Source organism: Natator depressus, chromosome 1 (assembly GCF_965152275.1).
Source record: "Natator depressus isolate rNatDep1 chromosome 1, rNatDep2.hap1, whole genome shotgun sequence".
Taxonomy (NCBI): domain Eukaryota; kingdom Metazoa; phylum Chordata; order Testudines; family Cheloniidae; genus Natator; species Natator depressus.
Window position 1 is genome coordinate 237530553 of NC_134234.1, and position 21397 is coordinate 237551949.

A 21397-nucleotide genomic window follows, 5' to 3' on the forward strand; every position below is an offset into this window, starting at 1 on the left:
CAACAAAAGGCATCTCATTCTCCAGATACTGAAGAATCCCAAAATCTCTATTAGGCAGCCCTTTTATCTTTTGAGCTTTATGGTCTCCTGTTCATATAGGGTCTACAGGTCACAACAGATCATCTAATGCAAAGCTTCCAAAGTCTTGTTCTAGATATTCTAACAACTAAACCAAATTATTTCAGACATGTCAACAACACTTGTCTTCATTCAGAATGGTATAATATCCCAGGTGTTTGACTTATGATCTGGTAAAATCTAAACAGGTGAACACACATTGAACATTCAAGGCTTTCAGAAACTGCTAATTGGATTTTAATCTAACTGCCTGGAAAGAGTTCACCTCTGGGCGGAGACAGAGCCCACAAAAATGCTGCTTAAATAGCTGCTCTTTGGGAAAAGGTACAAGCCACAAGGAACAGGTGCTTAGAAAGAACGTGCCACATAGAACTCTCAACACCTAGCCAACCTTTTTTCCTTCCCTTTCCCCCATTCTCAACACTTTTCTTCTGGCTCCTTCCCAGAAACTTTCAAACAAACAAACCTTTATATTCCCATGTCCTAACGATCTCTGTTCCATCTAAGTACTGTCATATTTCCTCTGAGTTCACTAAGCCAACGGTCTACTCTTGTTTTCTCTACTTCTTTTCCTCCAGTTCTCTACAATGTACTCCAGTCCAGTCTGCATCCATTAACTCAAAAAACTGCTGACTCAAAAACTGCTCAATAAGTAAACTCTTCCAGGTCAACTCTTAATTGTGTATCTGTCCTCATTTGTTCTAATCTCGGTTTCCTTCAACAGTGTCAATAACTTTTCTCCACAAACTAGGCTTCTATGATTATGTTCTCCTGGTTCTTATCTCTCCTTACTACCTTCAGCATTCCATTAGATGCTCCACTCCGTCCCTCCAGGTTTCATCTTTGTCCCCTCCATGGTGATTCTATTCATGACCATTGTTTCCCACATTTCAGATATTTTAAAAAGCCTAGTAATATTCATTTGCATTGCTTCTAGTGACATCTGTATTTGAAAAGTGAGCTGGAAGTGTTTTCCTAAATCAATCCAGCTGAGCCTGGGTAGGAACTTCAGAATTGTTTATATACACGCTATTCTCCAGTTGTAGCTACCTGTGTGAAGCGCACTCACACCAACTGAATGCATGAGTCAGCTGAAACGGTTTACAGTTCCTGATGTGAACAGTTCAAAAATGCAGCAGATGGCCAGTCCCATTTCATTTTTCTCAGCCCCACAATTATCTCCACCTCTCAAACTATTTTACTTAGCTTCCCAAGTTCCTCTCAAACACTTTCCCTCTCAACCATAAATTCAAGAAAAGAGCTCTTCCTTATTTTGGATCATGAGCAGCCACACACTAACGCTTTATCAATTCCCTCAATATCCCCTCTTGGAATGGCTGAAGTACCACTTCACAATCAAGACCAACAAGTACATACACATACAGCCTCCTGTTTTAACATATGCCTCACCCTGCCCTGCTTGAAAGGAAGGCAGCAGCCTTTGTAGACAACGACCCGTTCTCATGTGACTAACGTGATGCTGATTGCACATGACAAGCTGTCATACTTGATAACAAGTCATGTGGAAAATGTGAGCAAGAGAAATCCCACTGCTGCCAGCGTACAAAAGAATTGTTTTGATAACTGATGCTGCAGTGTCAATGGTTTCCATCTCATCAACACCCTCAACTTTACAGCAGCAGATTCCAAAAGTATAAAAGAATTTAGCGGTTCCAGAGCATTAAAAAAAAAAAAAAAAAAAAAAAACAAACCACACCTCTATCCCTCTGGCTCAGTGACTCCACAGGGAGCAAACACTGCAAAGATCAACGGACTCCAGCTCCCTGCAGTTCCATTCTCTTGATCCCCATCAATATAAAGAAACATGCCCAATTTCAGAGAACAGTTCAGTACAATATGAAGGTTCTTAAAAGAGAAGTACCCCTTTAAATAGTTTTCAAAACTGTTCAAAAGTAACCAGAAGAAAAAGACTGCAGTATCAGCTTCTGGGAAAATGGAAGTATCCTATGATGATCTCAAGTGACACCCCATGGCCAACCCGGAAGTGGCACTGATAGGGGCAAACTTAGCTTTCCAAGGATAAAAGGACAGGTTGCGCAATGCAGGCCCTTTATTGGCAAGTGGATCCTGTAGGGCCCTTCACTTCTCCACAGGCCAAAAGCACAAAGAACACAGTAATTTGTATCACAGCACTCTAGTTTGCACGAGTTAATTATAGGTGTGTGTGATGAATGTGCAAGTTTTTGTTAATAGATTTATGATCCACATGTGTATCTCAGTTTATGTATTATACACAGAGTGTAGAAGAGAATGAGACATGCCCAAGCGTCACATATTCTCTCTGGGATGAGACCAAATACTTTAACAAGCACTGGCTGGAATCACACATCAGAATGGAGAATGGGACAATGGGAGCCCCAATAACTAACATTATCACTTAATGACGAGAAAGTCAAAGCAGGACAGAGGGGATATCAAAAAATTGGATTTTTTTTTTTATTTAAAATAGGATTTTTTTTTTATAAAATGCTTTTTGAGGAAAAAACCTATCTAAAGATAGATTTAATTAAGATACATTATAACTCAAAGATATCTCATCATGGAATAGGGATTATCAATTCTAATTCTACAGTATGAGACAATATATTCATGTAATGTTTAAAAAAAGTTTTGTAAACGAGTTCCAATAGTTCATGGATTAGGGACCCAATCTTATGGGGTTCCACGGGCTTCTGTATAGATTATTTAGGTTAATCTTTCTATCTACCCAATGGGACTCAGTGCTCAGTCTAGAAGATACCATCAGAGATGCTTAGTTTTGTAGTTCTCAAACTCTGGATTTGTGCCTCCAGAGATAACACGCTTGTTAACAGCAAAAATGTTTTAAAATAAATAAATAAATATGTAGAGGTAAGAAATAACAGACCTCAACCCTACTGTCCCTCTGCAAATTTGTGTACACAGAGTCAATCCCTTACCTCTCTCTAAAAGTGCAATGTTTCAAAAAGTTCAATGAATAGAAGATTGTTGGAGGCCGAATAGATCTAGACAAGGAGAAGTAGTCTAGAGATAAATGTGAGAAGGGAGGGACAAGCAGTAGAAACCAAAGTAAAACTGTTTGAGCAGCATATTCCAGAAGTCTTGAGGTCTTTCTGAGTGCAGCCTTCATTGATTTGAGACCTACCATACCATTCTCTCACTAGAAGGGAAAACCTATAATGGCAGCAGGCTGTAAAAGAGACCCAGTTTGGGAATATTTTAATGAAGTTCCTCTACCTGTGGATAAGATAGGCATGTGTGCAGAATGCAAACAGTGCAACAAAGAAATGCTAGGCCTGGTTGCCCAAATGAAACAACATCATGTGAAGTGTTCCTTCTCAGGAGGAAGTGCGTTGAAGATGATGAAAGGAACATGTCTGAACATGCAGGATCTTCAGGTTGGTAAACTTTTTTATTTCATACTTTTTCTTAAGAACTGCCTGTCTTCCTTCTGGACTATTCTTGAATTCTCATGTTTGAGCAAAAAAATATAGTTTTTACTCTACGGTACTGTCATTTTAGATGCAGTTGTGATAAAAAATAAATAGCTGAAATAGACAGATCCTCCTTTTACAATTTCACCTTTAAAGTAGTACTGTCAGTGAATGCAATGAGTAATACTAAATGAGCAGTATGGTAATAATAATTAAACAACTGCATTGACTTATTTTGTTTAGGAGAATTCATCCTCAACATACAGGATTCTGAAGACTCTCCACCTTCAAGATCACCACCATTTTCTATAGTTTCAGAGTTATCTACCAATGATAGTGTTTCAGTCACATCATATGTCACACATAGCCACAGTAGAGCACCTGTAGCAAAAAGAAAAAAAATCTCCATCATCCAGAAACCACCATAGATAAGTTTGTGATAAGAACCAGCAGATTACAAAAAGAGGTAATTAATGAAAAAATTGCTGTGTTTGTTTATGCAACAAACTCTCCTTTCCGTATGATTGAGAACCCACACTTCATTAACATGATTCAGTCATTAAGACCAAGATACAGTCCACCCAACAGAGCAGATGTTGCAGGCAAATTGCTGGATAAAGTGTATGAAAGAGAAATTGAGCAGTGTGCAAAAGGTCTAGAGGGTGAAATTGTTAACCTGATTCTTGATGGGTGGAGCAATGTCTACAATGATCCTGTTGTATATGCTTGTGTGACAACAGAAGAAGGGAATGTCTTCCTTACAGAAACAATTGATATATCAGGAAATGCACACACAGCAGAATACTTACAAGAAGTACCAGTAAAAGCTATAACAAACTGTGAAAAAAAATTCAAATGTCTAGCACGCAGCTTGGTCAAAGACAATGCTGCAAATGTATCCAACATGAGAAGAAATTTAGAAGAGTGTCCCAAACTAACAACATACGGTTGCAGTGCTCATTTGACGCACCTCTTTGCCAAAGACTTCAGTGTTCCAGAAATAAAGGCTAATGTTGCTGAAATTGCAAAATACTTCCCTAACGACCACTTTGCAGCAGCTGCTCTGAAAACAGTGGGAGGAACCAGGCTAACTCTCCCACAAGACGTGCAATGGAACTCAGTAGTGGACTGGTCTGAGCACTAGATCAAGAACTGGCCTAATCTGACGACAGTTTGTGAACAAAATCATGAAAAAATAGATGGCACTGTCACAGCCAAAGTTCTCAACATTGGGCTTAAGAGAAATGTTGAACACATGCTGAGTACCCTCAAGCCTATTTCTGTAGCCTTGAACAAAACGCAGGGAAATAGCTGTTTTATTGCTGACGCTGGTGAAATTTGGAAGGAACTGAGTGAGATCTTAATACAAGTTAAATTACAAGCATTAAAAAAAAACAAATGGGACAAGCACTATCTCCAGCTCACTTTCTTGCAAATATTCTCAATACTCAGTACCAGGGTCAAACCTTAACTGCTGAAGAAGAGGAGCTGGCTATGACATGGACATCCAGCAATCATCCCTCCATAATGCCAACTATAATAAACTTCAGAGCTAAGGGTGAACCATTCAAGAAATAGATGTTTGCGAATGATGTTGTAAAGAAAGTCACACCAGTGAACTGGTGAAAGTCACTTAAGCACTTGGATTCAGAGACTGTTGAAGTGATCATCTCACTTTTAACAGCAGTAGCTTCTTTTGCCAGTGTAGAAAGAATATTTTCTTCCTTTGGACTAATTCATTCCAAACTGAGAAATCTTTTGGGACCTGAGAAAGCAGGAAAGCTTGTTTTTCTTTTCCAGATTATGAACAAATAGGAAAATGAAGGTGACAACGACCGAGTTAGCTGCAAAAGCCAATATTTTAAGTTTCTCATGTTGACCTGGCTGACGTAGTCTATTTAATTTTTTTTTTTAATTTCAGTTAACTATTTTAGTTAACAATTTTAACAAAAACAAACCTGATTTTAAAAAACTTGAATGTTTAAATTCAAAAATTCATATGACTGTTTTGTTAAAATATTAGATGTTTGTTGTTGAAGAAAAAAATCCAGAATACATAATGTTGTTGTTTTAGTTAAATAAAACAATTTAAATGTCTGCCTGGTGATGTTCTCCTCCTAACAGAGCATGGCAAGAAAATCCTCTAATTATTAATGATTAACCTGTTGAATTGGAGATAGTTCTCCTCCCAATGACTTCATAAATATCTGCTTCAGTTACCTTTGGTAAATGAAATAACCAGACAATCATTCATTTTCTGATATAGCTGTAAAACTAATCTGAAAAGTTTTCAAAATAAATCACTTTAAAAATGTACAGTGTGTACCTTCTAAAAAGGAAACCTACATCTATCTCTGAGTTGTGAAGAATATGTATTAAGGGTGAGCGTGTGAACAGAGAGGCCATAGCAAAGACAAAACAATAACATATATAGACTGTCTTAAGGCTGCTGCTGAGAACTCAGGAGTAGAGCTGAGCAAATTCATTTTTTCAATTTGATTGCAATTCTGAAAAATAAAAACAAATTGTTTTGGGTTGAACCAAAAACATTTTTTTTTCAGTGAACTGAAAAAGTCAAATATCATCAGGTTGAGGAGGAGGAGCAGTTTCCTTCTAATCTTTCCATCAGTGGTTAGGGTACTCTCCTGGGACACAGGAAACCCAGAGTCACTTCCCTGCTCTGCCTGATTTACAGAAGGGACTTGAACTTGGGTCTCCCACAATGCAAGAGAGTGTCCTAGCCCTTGGGATAATCTGGTAAAGGTCTTTCTCACTCTCTTGTTGAGAGACCAAAGTTCATATCCCCGCTCCAATTACTATTGATTATTTATAAAATGTGGAATAGCTTCAACAGGACAGATTGAGATAGACCCACAACAGATATCCCATCTTGGAGCTATCGCTTCTGCCTATGGAATCTGATTTGAACCTGGTTTTTACCACGCTAACCTAAGGACTTCCAGACACTGTATTCCAGTTGACTAATAAATGCTACCTTGCTTTGGAAAGGCCTCTGGGTATTGCTGCAAAAAACTTACTGAGTACACTGCTCCCTAATAAGGCAAAGTTTTCAGGAGTCTGATTTCATTTGGGCTGCAGCAAGGCACCGTATGAAACAGGGATGCTGGAGCTCAAAGGCTCATTCAAGTAATCTTTGAGGTCATGTGGTCTCCCCTTGTGAAGAGTGTGGATGCTTGAAGTCTGGCACATCAAAGGGGATACTCCCAGGAGACTGTTTAAAGGCTGCCCTCTTGTTGCTGTAGTAGATGTCAGCATGGACATGTCTGAAACAGAACTGGCCATATCAGTTTCCTTCTTCAAGATCAGTAGGCTAAAGTTGATGTAACTGCTGCTTTTTAAGCCAAAGCAACAGCAACCATACAGTCAACACTTCCTAAATAATGCACGAATGGCTCTATACTCCATAAAATAAAAGGTATGTCAAGCTAAGTGTTAGTTATATTCAGTGATGAGCTGCCAAAATCTTAACAACGGGTTCCCTCCTCACCCCACGAGGGAGTCGTTGCCCACCCCCACCCCCACCCCCTGGGATTCCTGCCCCATCCAACCCACCCCATTCCTTGACGCCCCCTGTCCCATCCACCTCCCTTCCCTGTCCTCTGACTGCCAGAACCAGGCAGGAGGGTCTCATGGGCCACCATAGTGGGTGCCCACCCCTCCCCTAAGAGCCAGAGGCACCTGCCGGGGGGCGACGTGAAGAGTCCCGGAGGTGCTTAACTGGGGCAGCTCCCAGAAAGCATCTGGCAGGTCCCTCTGGCTCCTAGGGGCGGTGGAGTGTAGCTGGGGAGTGGGGGGGGAAGCAGGAGAGCGGCTGCTCCCCCACTGATCACATCAAAAAAGTGGCACCTTAGGCGCAGACTCCCTGGGTGCTCCAGGGCTAGAGCACCCACTGGGAAAATTTGGTGGGTGCAGAGCACCCACTGGCAGCTTCCCACCCTGCGCCCGGCCCCAGATCACCTCACCTCCGCTCCGCCTCCTCCGCCGAACATGCTGCCCCGCTCTGCTTCTACGCGCCCCCCCCACCCCCCCGGCTTCCTGTGAATCAGCTGTTCGGCGAGAAGCCTGGGAGGGCTGAGAAGCAGGCCGCGGCTTCCCACTCAAGCCGAGGTGAGCTGGGGCAGGGAGCAGTTCCGCTGCACACTCCCCCCCGGTTACCTGCTGCAGTGTAGGTGGCCCTCCTCGTGCCCTGGCTCACCTTTGCCTCCCTGGGCCTGAGCGGGAAGCCGTGGCCTGCTTCTCAGCCTGCGCCAGCTTCCCATGGAAACAGCTGATTCGCGGGAAGCCGAGGTGAGGGGGGCAGAGAAGCAGAGCGGGGCGGCGCCTTTAGGGGAGGAGGAGGAGCGGAGGTGAGCTGGGGCCGGAGGTGGGGTGGGGAGCTGCTGGTGGGTGCTCTGCACCCACCAAATTTTCCCCTTGGGTGCTCCAGGGCTGGAGCACCCATGGAGTCGGTGCTTAAGGTGCCACTTTTGGCCAGTTAAATTTAGAAGCCCTTTTTAAGAACCAACTGTTCCTCACGGAACAACCAGTTCTAAAAGGGCTTCTAAATTTAACAACCAGTTCTAGCGAACCAGTGCGAACAGGCTCCAGCTCACCACTGGTTATATTAAATGTTTCCCCTAGAAAGATCTGACAATACTACAAGCAACTTTAGAGTTACTGAGACTAAGATTAAGTGATAGCCAACATACATCAACAAAATGATAAAATCCTCGCATTCTCTAGAACAGTGGTGGTTCAACCACAAACAGCTGAAGATTTAAAGCGGTCACATGGAGCTGCAGAGTACCACAAAATCAGACCCTGATGCTGTACTGCAGCATGGGTGACAAGATATTGTATCAATGTATACTGTCATACAGACTTAACGACATGAAAATGCAACATCATCATTCCCTGTATTGCTTCACTCTGAAGAATGGAAGTTCTCACTCCTTACCATTGGGGGATCCCAAGCAACTCCTTTCCATTTGCATTTAGTGGCTCTCATACCACACATAATATAAATAATAATCATAATGATCAAGCAGATGGAATGCCATACATTTGTACTGTATGAGCTGCCTGTTAAGCAACAAGAAATGGAAAACTGTTACAAGCACAGAAAGCAGTAAAGGAAACACCAAGAGTGAGATAAGAAAAGAAGAGGACGGAGAGGAGATATGAAGGTAGGGTGAGGTTATGTAGGGCCTTAAAAGTGAGAAAATGGAGCTTGAATTATATATCAGAAACTGATGACAAGCAATGGGATTCCGAACAGGTAAAAAGGAAAATAACATCAGCAGAGCAGGAGAGGAAGTTGACTTTCACAGTGGCATATGAACAGATAGGAAGGTGGGGATGTGGAGAAAAGAGTAATGATGGCAAGAGATTACCAGTGTTTGTCTGTTTGCTGAAGGAAAGGAGGCAGGTTTAAAGCAATGGGGATGGAAAGAACAAATTTTGAAAGTATCGCTGTCCTAGAACAACAAAGAGCATGTCTGAGGCAACATCCCTCTGCAGCATAAGCAAACTTGTCTATGTTCTCTAAATAGCAGACTTGTTAGCTAGTTATCTTTGCTCAGAAGCTCTGTGTTCTCCTAGCTTTGGATGTCAGTTGAATACAAAAACTTGTACTGACATTTTGCTCTTAATTCTGTTTCCGTATTGATCTTTAATTAAATGCTTATAGGATTCTCCATTTCCTCCCCACTTTTAAACAACTCAGATCTGTTTATGCAAACATAGAAAATAACTTTGAGTTACAGAAAAATACTGATTCCTCTTGGAATATTGTGTTCTAGTAATGAAAATGTCTATTTCAAATAGTGGCTTTGTTCTTACCCAATGTGCGTTTATTGAAACAAAATGTAGTTATTGCAGATTAGGAAATGGCATGGTCACACCTCCTGTGATAGTCAAATAACCCATGCTTTCCCACAAATAGCTTTATGAAACAGATAAATCGTAGGTGCGACAATGCATGGGTGTCTTGGTACTCAGGTGCCTGTCCTTTGACAGAGCAGGAGATGAAATTACACTGACGCCCAAGTATAAACAGATAATTTTTTTGGTTTTAATAAACTAATTGTACAGATTGAAGTATGAACTTAGTGCCACAGAGATATTCGCAATTTTCAAACATACTTTGACACCACATCCTTGATTTCTCTACTTTTTGCAAATCCTGACAGATAACCTCCATAATTCTGATTCAGTACTTGTGTATTTCTATTTAGTTAAACGAAAAAAAGTTTTAAGGATTTCCCTCCCCTAGTTACTTGATTTGAATATGTGCTGAAATACAAGAGCTACTAGCATCAGAGACATCAAAAATGGGCAATCCTGAATCATGACAAAGAATTTAACAAAAATACTGGCTGGCCAATTGCAGTCCATGTTCTCAGTTCTTGTGAATGCAGGTCAAACTGTATTAAGGATAGACAAATGTCAGACAATATTCAGAGAGTACTTAGAATCATCCATAATTGCAGATTTAAACAAGATCCAGTTCCTCTTTCATCACTTGATGCAGAGAAAACTTTTGATGGAGTGAAACTTTCTGTTTCAAGTCTAGCCCCAAACGGACATTACTGGCCCGCAGTTCCTTACATGGATAACTGTTCTTTACACCAGCCCCAAGGCAGCTGCACAAGATAATGGGGTTAAATCTCCCACTTGAATTACACAGAGGAACAACTAGGCTGGGTTGTGCATTGTCTCCTTTACCACTGGCCATGGAGCCTTCTGCACAGAAGAAAAGGATCAATGACTACCACAGGAATAAAACTGACAGGAACACATCAGAAAGTAGCTTTATATACAGATGATGTAGTATTTTTATCTAAACAAAATATGACCCTAAAATTAGTATCTGAACAAATCCATGACTTTGGGAAAGCATCTGGATTTAAAGTAAATTATGCTAAATCAAATGCTAACTATAAATTTGCCAGACTCTGAGAAGTCATTCCTCCAGAAGTCATTTGGGTGCAAATGGGCAACAAATTCTATAAAATACCTGGGAGCTCAAATCTCAAACAACCTAGAAGAGCTCTATGATTACTTCAGAAAATAAAAAAAAGATTTGGAGAGGTGGGGAAGTATGCAATTTCTTGATTGGGAAGAAAAGCCACAGTCAAAATAAATATTTTGCCAAGGATATCTTTCTTGTTTCAGAATCTTTCTGTAATCATTCCAGACTAAAACCCTAGCAGGAACACACAGAGGATGTTGTTAGAATTTATACAGAATAAGAAAAGACCAAGGGTGCAAATACTTTGTATAGACCCATTAAACAGAGTTGACTGACTAGCTGTTCAAAATATTCTATGGTACTATCAAGCCAGCCAGCTCAAAGTAGTAGTAGACTGACGGGAGATTTAACCCAGCCAAACACTGGGTCTTTATTCAACAAGAAAACTGTGTCTGTGCAACACTGCTAGGCTACCACGGATTAATAAAAAATATCACACCCTCCAGAAATTACCTCACATTCTTTAGTAAAGGATAATCTATAGGTTTGGGATAGAACTACAGATGAGAAATTATTTTTCCTCCTCCTCCAATGTCATGCATTGTAAAAAATCCAGATCTTAACCAAATTAATGAACCAGAGAGCTTTAAAGACTGGGAGAGCCATGGAATACAAATGGTTGGCCAGCTAGTCAAGAAAGAAACTTTTCTAATTTATTTAGAGATTAAAACTAACTTTAACCTGCCCACTCTCCATACCAGTGCTTTCAAGTTAGGCATTGTTTCTCAGCTTTCTAGAAAAGCTGTTTTATACAGAAAACTAACTTTAATAGAAGCAGTGAAGTCTGGTCAATTAGGAAACAAAAACGTAACTAACTAATATCAATTTTTACAGACAACTTTCTGCACAAAAAAATGTCTACAGACGACATGATGGGAAAAGGATCTGGACAGAAAAATTACTCCAGAGGAATGGGTTCTGATCTGGAAAAGAGGACCAGAAACCTCAGTCTGTGGCACAATAAAAGAAAATGTCTAAGATACTGCCTTAATGGTACCTCATACCAGTGAGGGTAAAAAAAATATACTGTATATAGATTGAATGGGGATAAACGTTGGAGAAACTGTGGTGAAAGAGGAGATTTTATGTATATATGGTGCACATGTCCAGTCATTAGAGAGTACTGGGATGCAATTCATAACCAAATACCACAGGTTGTGGGATATTTCTTACTAAATGATCCTTTGGTAATCCTGCTGTGGCTTTCTAATGGAAATGGTCACACAAAAGGAAATCAATCTCATCTGCTAATAGCTGCTATGGTACTGATAGCCTCTCTCTGGAAAAAGAAAAAAGTCCAACTCTAACAGAATAGTTTAAAATAACATGACAGAGAGTTATTATGGAAAAATTAATGAATCAATTACATACCCAGCAAAAGAAACAGAGACTAGATATTTAAATATTTGGTTACCATTTACGGAAAAAAAGTCAAAGTACATTCACCTGCAAGAAACACCAGCGTGTCCAATTTTTTGGAATATTAATATTTGATATTTCTGGTCTGCTAAATGTGTGTAATCAGAGATTTCACTTAAAAAAAATCAATCTGTCATAGATGAGGTAATGATACTCACTGTAATATAAAAAGAACTGATGAGGTGAGCTGTAGCTCACGAAAGCTTATGCTCAAATAAATTGGTTAGTCTCTAAGGTGCCACAAGTACTCCTTTTCTTTTTGCGAATACAGACTAACACGGCTGCTACTCTGAACCTGTCACTCTAATATAGTAACACCCTGTCAAATCTGATGACTACAGTTTTACATAATTTCTCTTTAAACAAATGCTCACTATTGTAATGATTATTGTTTTGTTTCTGATATTTACATGGCAAGGATTTATAAACCTGTTAATACTTCCTAAATAAATAACTAGTAAAAAAAGGGGACAACCCACCAAAACATACAAGTTATTTATACAAGTTGAATGTTTGGCACTAAAGAATAAGGGAAGACACAGTAATTGGCCTATGCTATTTATAATCTACATTAGAGGAGTACACTGTTCAAGCACTGCTTATTTCCCCTATTCCTTCCTCTTCCCCAAATGGTAGGTTAACAGTGAAAGTCTTTGTGGAAGAATTATTTTAAAAAATAAGGTATCTGAAGGAAGAGAGCGTAGCCCTTTAATACACAAGTGGGGAGAATGATCCAAATACTAGTACTGGAGGTAAACAGGCTCCCTGCATTATTTGCGATAACTTCTGTTGCCTTGCTATACAGTTCAGAACAGTTCTACTTACCAGAAAGAACAAAATACAATTTAAAAAACATAATTCAGTTCCATAATGATGTCAGATTGTTAAGCCTGAAAACTAAAATTATATCCACAAAGCAAGAGAAATAGTCTATGGCAGTCGTGGCTTCCTTTAGACTGCACCCACCTCCAGTATGCCTAAGATCTGCTCTGGAGGAACCGTGTCCATGATCCATGCAGTGCTTGACTTCTCTAACCTGGTCTACACTAGCATTTTGCTGGAAGTATCCCACCACCGTACTACTGCTGACTGCAGCTACAGCGGAAGCACTAAGATAAACAGGGCACAAGTGTGTATACCACAGTGTTGTCTAAACCCACTGCAAGCAAGGCTAGAATTAAGACAGTGATTTTAAAAAGTCTGATACCTGTTTAACCCAGCCCCAGTGGATAAAGCATGAGTGGGAGATTGCCCAAAAAATGCGACTGCAGAAAAAGCCTCAGGAGTGGCAACAAGCATGACATCCAGAATATATCTTCTGAGGAATCATAGAATATCAGGGTTGGAAGGGACCTCAGGAGGTCATCTAGTCCAACCCCCTGCTCAAAGCAGGACCAATCCCCAACTAAATAGTCCCAGCCAGGGCTTTGTCAAGCCTGACCTTAAAAACCTCTAAGGAAGGAGATTCCACCACCTCCCTAGGTAACGCATTCCAGTGTTTCACCACCCTCCTAGTGGAAAAAGTTTTTCCTAATATCCAACCTAAACCTCCCCCACTGCAACTTGAGACCATTACTCTTTGTTCTGTCATCTGCTACCACTGAGAACAGTCTAGATCCATCCTCTTTGGAACCCCCTTTCAGGTATTGAAAGCAGCTATCAAATCCCCCCTCATTCTTCTCTTCCGCAGACTAAACAATCCCAGTTCCCTCAGCCTCTCCTCATAAGTCATGTGTTCCAATCCCCTAATCATTTTTGTTGCCCTCCGCTGGATGTTTTCCAATTTTTCCACATCCTTCTTGTAGTGTGGGGCCCAAAACTGGACACAGTACTCCAGATGAGGCCTCACCAATGTCGAATAGAGGGGAACGATCACGTCCCTGCTGGCAATGCTTCTACTTATACAGCCCAAAATGCCATTAGCCTTTTTGGCAATGGGGCACACTGTTGACTCATATCCAGCTTCTCGTCCACTGTAACCCCTAGGTCCTTTTCTGCAGAACTGCTGCCTAGCCATTCGGTCCCTAGTCTGTAGCGGTGCATGGGATTCTTCCGCCCTAAGTGCAGGACTCTGCGCTTGTCCTTGTTGAACCTCATCAGATTTCTTTTGGCCCAATCCTCTAATTTGTCTAGGTCCCTCTGTACCCTATCCCTACCCTCCAGCGTATCTACCTCTCTTCCCAGTTTAGTGTCATCTGCAAACTTGCTGAGGGTGCAATCCACACCATCCTCCAGATCATTTATGAAGATATTGAACAAAACCAGCCCAGGACCGACCCTTGGGGCACTCCACTTGATACCGGCTGCCAACTAGACATGGAGCCATTGATCACTACCCGTTGAGCCCGACAGTCTAGTTAACTTTCTATCCACCTTACAGTCCATTCATCCAACCCATACTTCTTTAACTTGCTGGCAAGAATACTGCGGGAGACCGTGTCAAAAGCTTTGCTAACGTCAAGGAACAATACTGAGCTATACTGAAACCACCTATGTGTTTCATATATGACAAACAACACTGTGATAAATTTTAGTCACTATGGACTCAGCTGAAATTAAACCAGTGACCTAGATGTGAACTGCTTTGTTTCTATCTCCAGGTCTTCATGTTATTTTAAAAATGAACATATCAGGTGAGATACACATGTCTAGCTGCTGCTTTTTGCACTTTTTACATACATACAAGACAGATTTCTCAATTCTACAGTTAATTGATAAAGCAGCCACACATGTAAATACAATGTTACCTGGAGTTGAGGGAGGATGTTGCTCTTGTGGCTTCTCCTGTGACAAGAGCCCCAGGTAGCTGAGAACAACATATTTTGTTTCATAGTGAAATCCTACAGGCACAGCAGTAGAGGACGCCATTGGATTGACTTGCAATGCTCCACAGGGTTAATGGTGCACGTAGTTTTTCTTCTGGCTAAGAGGGTAAGACTGAAAGAGAGAAGATTAATTTTTTTTGTAAGGAAGAGCAGAAATCCATACTCCCTATTACAGTAAGAGCAATCACGCCCCAAGATTCTGCTGAAGACTCTTAAGAGTTTCCATCTCAATACCCTATGGCGAATTTACAACTGCTGTTTCCATTTGCTTTAGGGTGAAGCTTTGCCTAACAACGCCTCAGTCCAAGACGACTTTTCTTTCCTTTCTTTTCCACTCCAGTATCATCCAAAAATATATGGCTCGATTAAAATGGAAAAGGGGATGGTGGGCACTCTCTTACATGCCTCAGACTGGAGAAACTTTTGTTTATAAAGGAACACAATTAACTGGAAAACTAGGCTTAACAGAGTTAAAAACATGTTTGTTTCTACACATACATGAATTCACCTCACATTTTTGTGGCTTTCTAATCACTTGCCATACAAAGTAGGAAATCATAAATTTCCTATTTTCATAAATGTTCTTCTCTTCCCCTGTTGCTGCGTGACAAACCAGCATAAACAGAGAAAACTGATTATAGTGGAACTGCAAATCTGGGAACCTACAAAGTGCTGTTAAGTGCAGAAAAACTACCAGAAAGATTTTTCTCTCTAATCTCTCATTTATAGTAATCTTTGTTTATGCTTTTAACAATAGATACATTTTCAAATTGTGGTTTTTAAGCCAATAGTATTGTGACGCAGCAGGGAGGGGGGAAGTGCCAACCTGCTAGCGGATGCGCTGTCCTGGAGAGGGGGCCCTGAACTTCCCCAGGTCACTGGTCAGAGTGACCCCGCTCAAGTTCAGTCTCGAAGGGGGGAGAGATGTGACGCAGCAGGGAGGGGGGAGTGTTGACTTGGGAATGTGGCAGGGGAGTTTCAATGGGAGATCTGAGAGCCTGTAACCTGAGCCAGTAGGAGGAGGTAACACCTCTGCCCAGGAATGTGAACAGAGGCTGCAGGAGAGAGCCCGCCAAGGGGGGGGGGGGGGGTTTAGTTTCAGTTTGGTGCTGGGTGGTGGAACACAGGGAACCCCAGGGCTGGGGTCTAAGGACTTGATAGTTTCACTTTGCTGTCTTGTCTCACACATTAGTTGGAAACTGACAGAACCTTGGCCTGTTTCACGGCTGCCCGTAGTGCAGCCATGAAGTTCACTGGATTTGTGAATTTCATGTTGCAGCTGCAATGTTCCCTTTGGATACAATATCAGGAAACTGTGGGGGAGTAAGAGTGGAGAGAGAGAGAGCTCTCCTCTCCCCAATCATTACTTTCCAGGGAACAGCTGAATTTTTTGTTGTTTCTGCTGCTTCTCATAAGATTCCAGCACTGGTGCTGCTCACGCCTTATTGCACAATTGAACTGACAGTGGTCATCTCTCATTCACTTTAGTGTTCCAACAGCAACACCACATGGTTAACAGAGGAAAGGAATTCCACATCCTTTACAGATGTCTCCCTCTGCAGGTGTGAGGGTATCTCCCTGACTAGCAGCAGGTTATGAGACTGAATTTCTCAGCCAGGCGCTGTCCCTTGATGAAACAGAGATCCAAATATCTTCAATATAAACATCTGGCTGATCAACTTTTCCATTCCGACTACTTCACTTTATAAACGTTCAAATGAGAGAAAAATGAAAAAAACGTAAGGTCAAGAGAGCTAAAGTATGACAGCTGAGAAAGAGTAGCAAAGAAAAAATAACTAGATCTCAAATGGAAATCACAGAAAAGAAAAGGCAGATTTTAAAAAGTTTTAGACTATTAGTGTCTATTTACTTAATTAAAATGAAGTGTGGATAACTATTTCCAATGGGAATCTAGTCAATCACAAGGAAGCCAACCACAATGGTCAGGGAATTCAAGATCAATTTTAAAGTTTAAAAGCTCTCAATTGCTTCAAATAGTTATTTCCAAACTATAAGTAGTGCATGTTTTGCCGCTAGAGTGGACATCTAATGATGAAGCTGACAGTACACTCCAAAGACGATGGAGGCTACAGAAACAGCTATTTGATGGGTTCTGAATAGTTCTATCACTGTCAGGACTAGTGACAATTACCTTTAGCTAAAAAACAGCACCAAATTTAATGGTATAAATCTGGTTAGATTTATAGTAATGAAATATTGTGAAAAACAGAGCACTACTTTAGGAGCCTTTTAGGCCATTCCTACTGTTTAAATTTCAGAATGTCTTGTGATCAGTACGGACAATGCATTACAAGGCCATAAGTACAATCCGTCCGGCAAACGATGCCTTTAAAAGAAAAAATCTCATTTGGACACAAAAGGAGACATTAGAAGTAAGTTCTAAACCTTCTTATTATTGCAAAGGCATTCAAATAGCTCACTGGAGCAACCAAATTGTGGAAGAGAAGCAAAAAAAAAGTTACACTGCTATAGAGCTGTTTTGAGGTGATATGGAAAGGATAATGAACTGTCAATAAAAGGTGCAAAAGGAAGAGAGTCAGTGGGGAAGCAGTTAAACCATTCCTTTTGATCTTTAATACTTTCAAACTCATTTAGTAGTAAAAGCAGTGTGGAGATCACTTTCATTTAGACTTTACTCCGGGAAGCCCTGCCTCTTCTTGCTTATTTCAGAATGCCTGGAATATTCCCCATGGTTGGCTCCTCTGCTGCAGATATGACTGCAGCTGCAATTCATACACAAGACTAATGGCGAGATACTTCTGAATAATGGCATCTCTTGCCTCACATTAATCATCTTACATTCATATAGCACCTTTCATCCCCAAGTGCTTTATAGACAACACTGTAAACAATGCTACATCCAGCACTAACAGTTTCTGGGGTGGAACAGCAGCTGTTACACAACAACATTACTACACATTATGAGAAGAAAAGCACCACAGCTAATTAAAACTTCAAAGGAAATTTAGGTAGGCAGAGCATACTTTCATGAGATGGGTTAAACCTTGTTATGGTTTGAATTAAAACTGCATTTCCCAACACATTATGGAGCTTTTGTTCAATACTGTTTCACAGAACATCCCAGGTTCCCACCATTTCCTGCAGCACTTACATGGTTCATTAGAGGTCTTTGGTATGCAAACTGAACTGCGCAGGATTGTGATTATCTTACACAAGCTGAAAAAATTTCAAATGGTATCTGGAGGAATCCAAGCACTGTACTATATATCATCTAAGAACAATTTTTAACAGAGAATGAGGCACTATCCTTAGATGAGATATCTGAGCCAGCATAGAAAGGAAGAGAGCCCACCAATACACAAAGAATGGAACTCCACGGTGGTACAGGGATCCTCATACAAGACTTAAGCCTAATTCAAGAGAATTTCAATACATGCTCAGCATCTCTGAAAATTCAAAGTCATGGGCTGTTTGGAAAAAGAGGTTAAAATGTTTCCCTGGGGAGAGGATGAAAGAAAGAACAAGCCCCATATAAAAGATGTTGGGAGCTCCAACACTACAGAGATGACAGTATAAGAACCTGTATAGACAAACGAACAGTAAGAGTCCTCAGCTTTGCTGAGAAAACATCAGTGACAAACTTCAGAATCCAAGAGGTGGCACTTCAGTTATTGGTTTTTGCGGAAGAAGGGCCTACAATACAATAATGTGATTACTCATTGATCATAGGTTTCAGAGTAACATCCGTGTTAGTCTGTATTCGCAAAAAGAAAAGGAGTACTTGTGGCACCTTAGAGACTAACCAATTTATTTGAGCATAAGCTTTCGTGAGCTACAGATCACTTCATCGGATGCATACTGTGGAAAATATAGAAGATGTTTTTATACACAGACCATGAAAAAAATGGGTGTTTATCACTACAAAAGGTTTTCTCTCCCCCCACCCCACTCTCCTGCTGGTAATAGCTTATCTAAAGTGATCACTCTCCTTACAATGTGTATGATAATCAAGGTGGGCCATTTCCAGCACAAATCCAGGGTTTAACAAGAACGTCTGGGGGGAGGAGGGGGACACAGTTGGCAACAGGCTTTGTTGCAAGGATAGGTTCCTGGGTTAGTGGTTCTGTTGTGTGGTATGTGGTTGCTGGCGAGTACAAATCTTGGGAAACAGGCCACTCCTTGCCTACAGACAGCCCCCCAACCTGAAGCAAATACTCACCAGCAACCACATACCCCACAACAGAACCACTAACCCAGGAACCTATCCTTGCAACAAAGCCCGTTGCCAACTGTGTCCACATATCTATTCAGGGGACACCACCACAGGGCCTAATAACATCAGCCACACTATCAGAGGCTCGTTCACCTGCACATCCACCAATGTGATATATACCATCATTTGCCAGCAATGCCCCTCTGCCGTGTACATTGGGCAAACTGGACAGTCTCTACGTAAAAGAATAAATGGACACAAATCAGATGTCAAGAATTATAACATTCATAAACCAGTCGGAGAACACTTCAATCTCTCTGGTCACCCAATTTCTGATCTCAAAGTGACTATCCTTCAACAAAAAAACTTCGAAAACAGACTCCAACGAGAGACTGCTGAATTGGAATTAATTTGCAAATTGGATACAATTAACTTAGGCTTGAATAGAGACTGGGAATGGTTGATTCATTATAAAAAGTATCCCCCCCCAAGACGTTCTTGTTAAACCCTGGATTTGTGCTGGAAATGGCCCACCTTGATTATCATACACATTGTAAGGAGAGTGATCACTTTAGATAAGCTATTACCAACAGGAGAGTGGGTTTGGGGGGACAGAAAACCTTTTGTAGTGATAAACACCCATTTTTTCATGGTCTGTGTGTATAAAAACTTCTTCTGCATTTTCCAGAGTATGCATCCGATGAAGTGAGCTGTAGCTCACGAAAGCTTATGCTCAAATAAATTGGTTAGTCTCTAAGGTACCACAAGTACTCCTTTTCTTTTTTCATTGATCATAGTGGTTTATAGTTAAGATTTTTTTCAATTACGAATAGAAAATATTGATTCTCATACTGTGGGCTTCACAGAAGAGGCCAGATTTTAGAGTAAATTAAAAAGACAAGAGAAGTGGCAAGGCAAATCAGAGGAGGGATGGCATTCCATGTCTCAGGGTAAAATGAAAAAGGAGCAAATACACTTATAAGTGAAGCAGACAAAATGTTCATCAAGGCTGGCATCATTTCTGGAGCAGAGGAAACAGTGCTCAATGTAAGATCCGAGGTCAAATAAGCAGAGATTAGTGTTATGAAGGGCCTTAAAAGAAAGGGCAAAAAAATTAAATGGATGAAATGGATTTAACATAAGAACAAGAGACTGATTACTCCTTATCAAAACAAAATGCAAGGGCTTATATTCATTATTGTGAATGGCTAACAATACTGTTACTTCACAAAACCCAATACCCATTAAAATCTCTATATTTAAGTTTGTGACCCATATTCCTCTCTCCCCACCCCCCATCAAGAAAAACCTCCATTATCTGTTTGACATGGGCTCAGCCATTCAACTAACCTGGGAACTGATGTGGTCAGCCAGACTGACATTTCCTCATGCAGTCTGTCGCATCCTAATCTGTTGCAGGGTCTTACATCAATTACATGGCGATAGACAAGCTACCAATGAATACAATGTTTATAATCCTCTGGTGAAGGGGCTTTCCTATGTTTTAGCCCTCACCCATTAGATGAGATTTCAGTGCACATTCAGCTTTCCATTTGCCTTACTAAACTTACAGTCAACATGCAATTGTATTGAATTACTGCATTAAAGTACACTCTACCAGATGTCACCAAGATTCACTGGGTATCCATTTAACTGTTATGGATCAGAGACCCACCTTATGCATTTATAGCTACACTAACAGAATACTACAGGTTTTTTATTGCCAGGTTTATAAAGGATAATGGGAGAGGACTAGCCTTACCAGCAGTCTATTTAACACTCTAGAAATACACAGCTTCAAGTATAGCAGCCCTGTTACGTCTTGGGTTCACTGCATAGTTAACTCAAGTTATAACTCAAGTGTCTCCCCTAAAGTTGCTGGCCTACCAGGGGGTCTAGTTTACAGCCTGAGTAAGCACAGCTTGTCAGCTGCTAACACAATCACTCCAGGCTCTTCATGTATTTTTTTGCAGTGTGACCACTCTCACTCAAGCTAGGCTAACTTGAGCGATCGCTATAGTGATGACATAGCCTTAAAATTAAAATGGTTTTTAAAAGCAGCACACTTTTGAAATATTCCACAATTCTGGGGTCTCTCTCCAGCATAATACCTTGAAATAGTTATGAGTCTCAGTTCAGCCAGTTCACCCATTACACTTTACATCGCACCTTAGGCCTGGGTTACACTGGGGAGGATCAATCTAAGTTACGCAACTTCAGCTACGTGAATAATATAGCTGAAGTCGCCATACTTAGATCTACTCACCGCGGTGTCTTCACTGCAGTGAGTCGACAGCTGACGCTCCCCCAGCGACTCTGCCTGCATCTCTCACTCTGGTGGAGTACCGGAGTCGACAGGAGAGCGCTCGGCAGTCGATTTATCGCGAATAGACTATACGCGATAAATCAACAC

At 40.9% G+C, this 21397-nt stretch overlaps 2 protein-coding genes across 3 annotated transcripts in view; one reads left to right on the plus strand and one right to left on the minus strand.

The window, feature by feature from the left end:
- Window positions 1-21397, plus strand: part of BID (BH3 interacting domain death agonist) — a 185137-nt gene that overhangs the window by 100788 nt on the left and 62952 nt on the right. The window lies entirely within an intron of this gene.
- The window catches only part of BCL2L13 (BCL2 like 13), an 85388-nt gene that overhangs the window by 59724 nt on the left and 4267 nt on the right, over window positions 1-21397 (minus strand). For both annotated transcript variants that reach the window (XM_074938688.1, XM_074938693.1), the window contains exon 2: window positions 14712-14901. In XM_074938688.1, the coding sequence (XP_074794789.1) occupies window positions 14712-14832 (121 nt within the window). In that variant the 5' untranslated portion in view covers window positions 14833-14901. The remainder of the gene's footprint in view (window positions 1-14711; window positions 14902-21397) is intronic.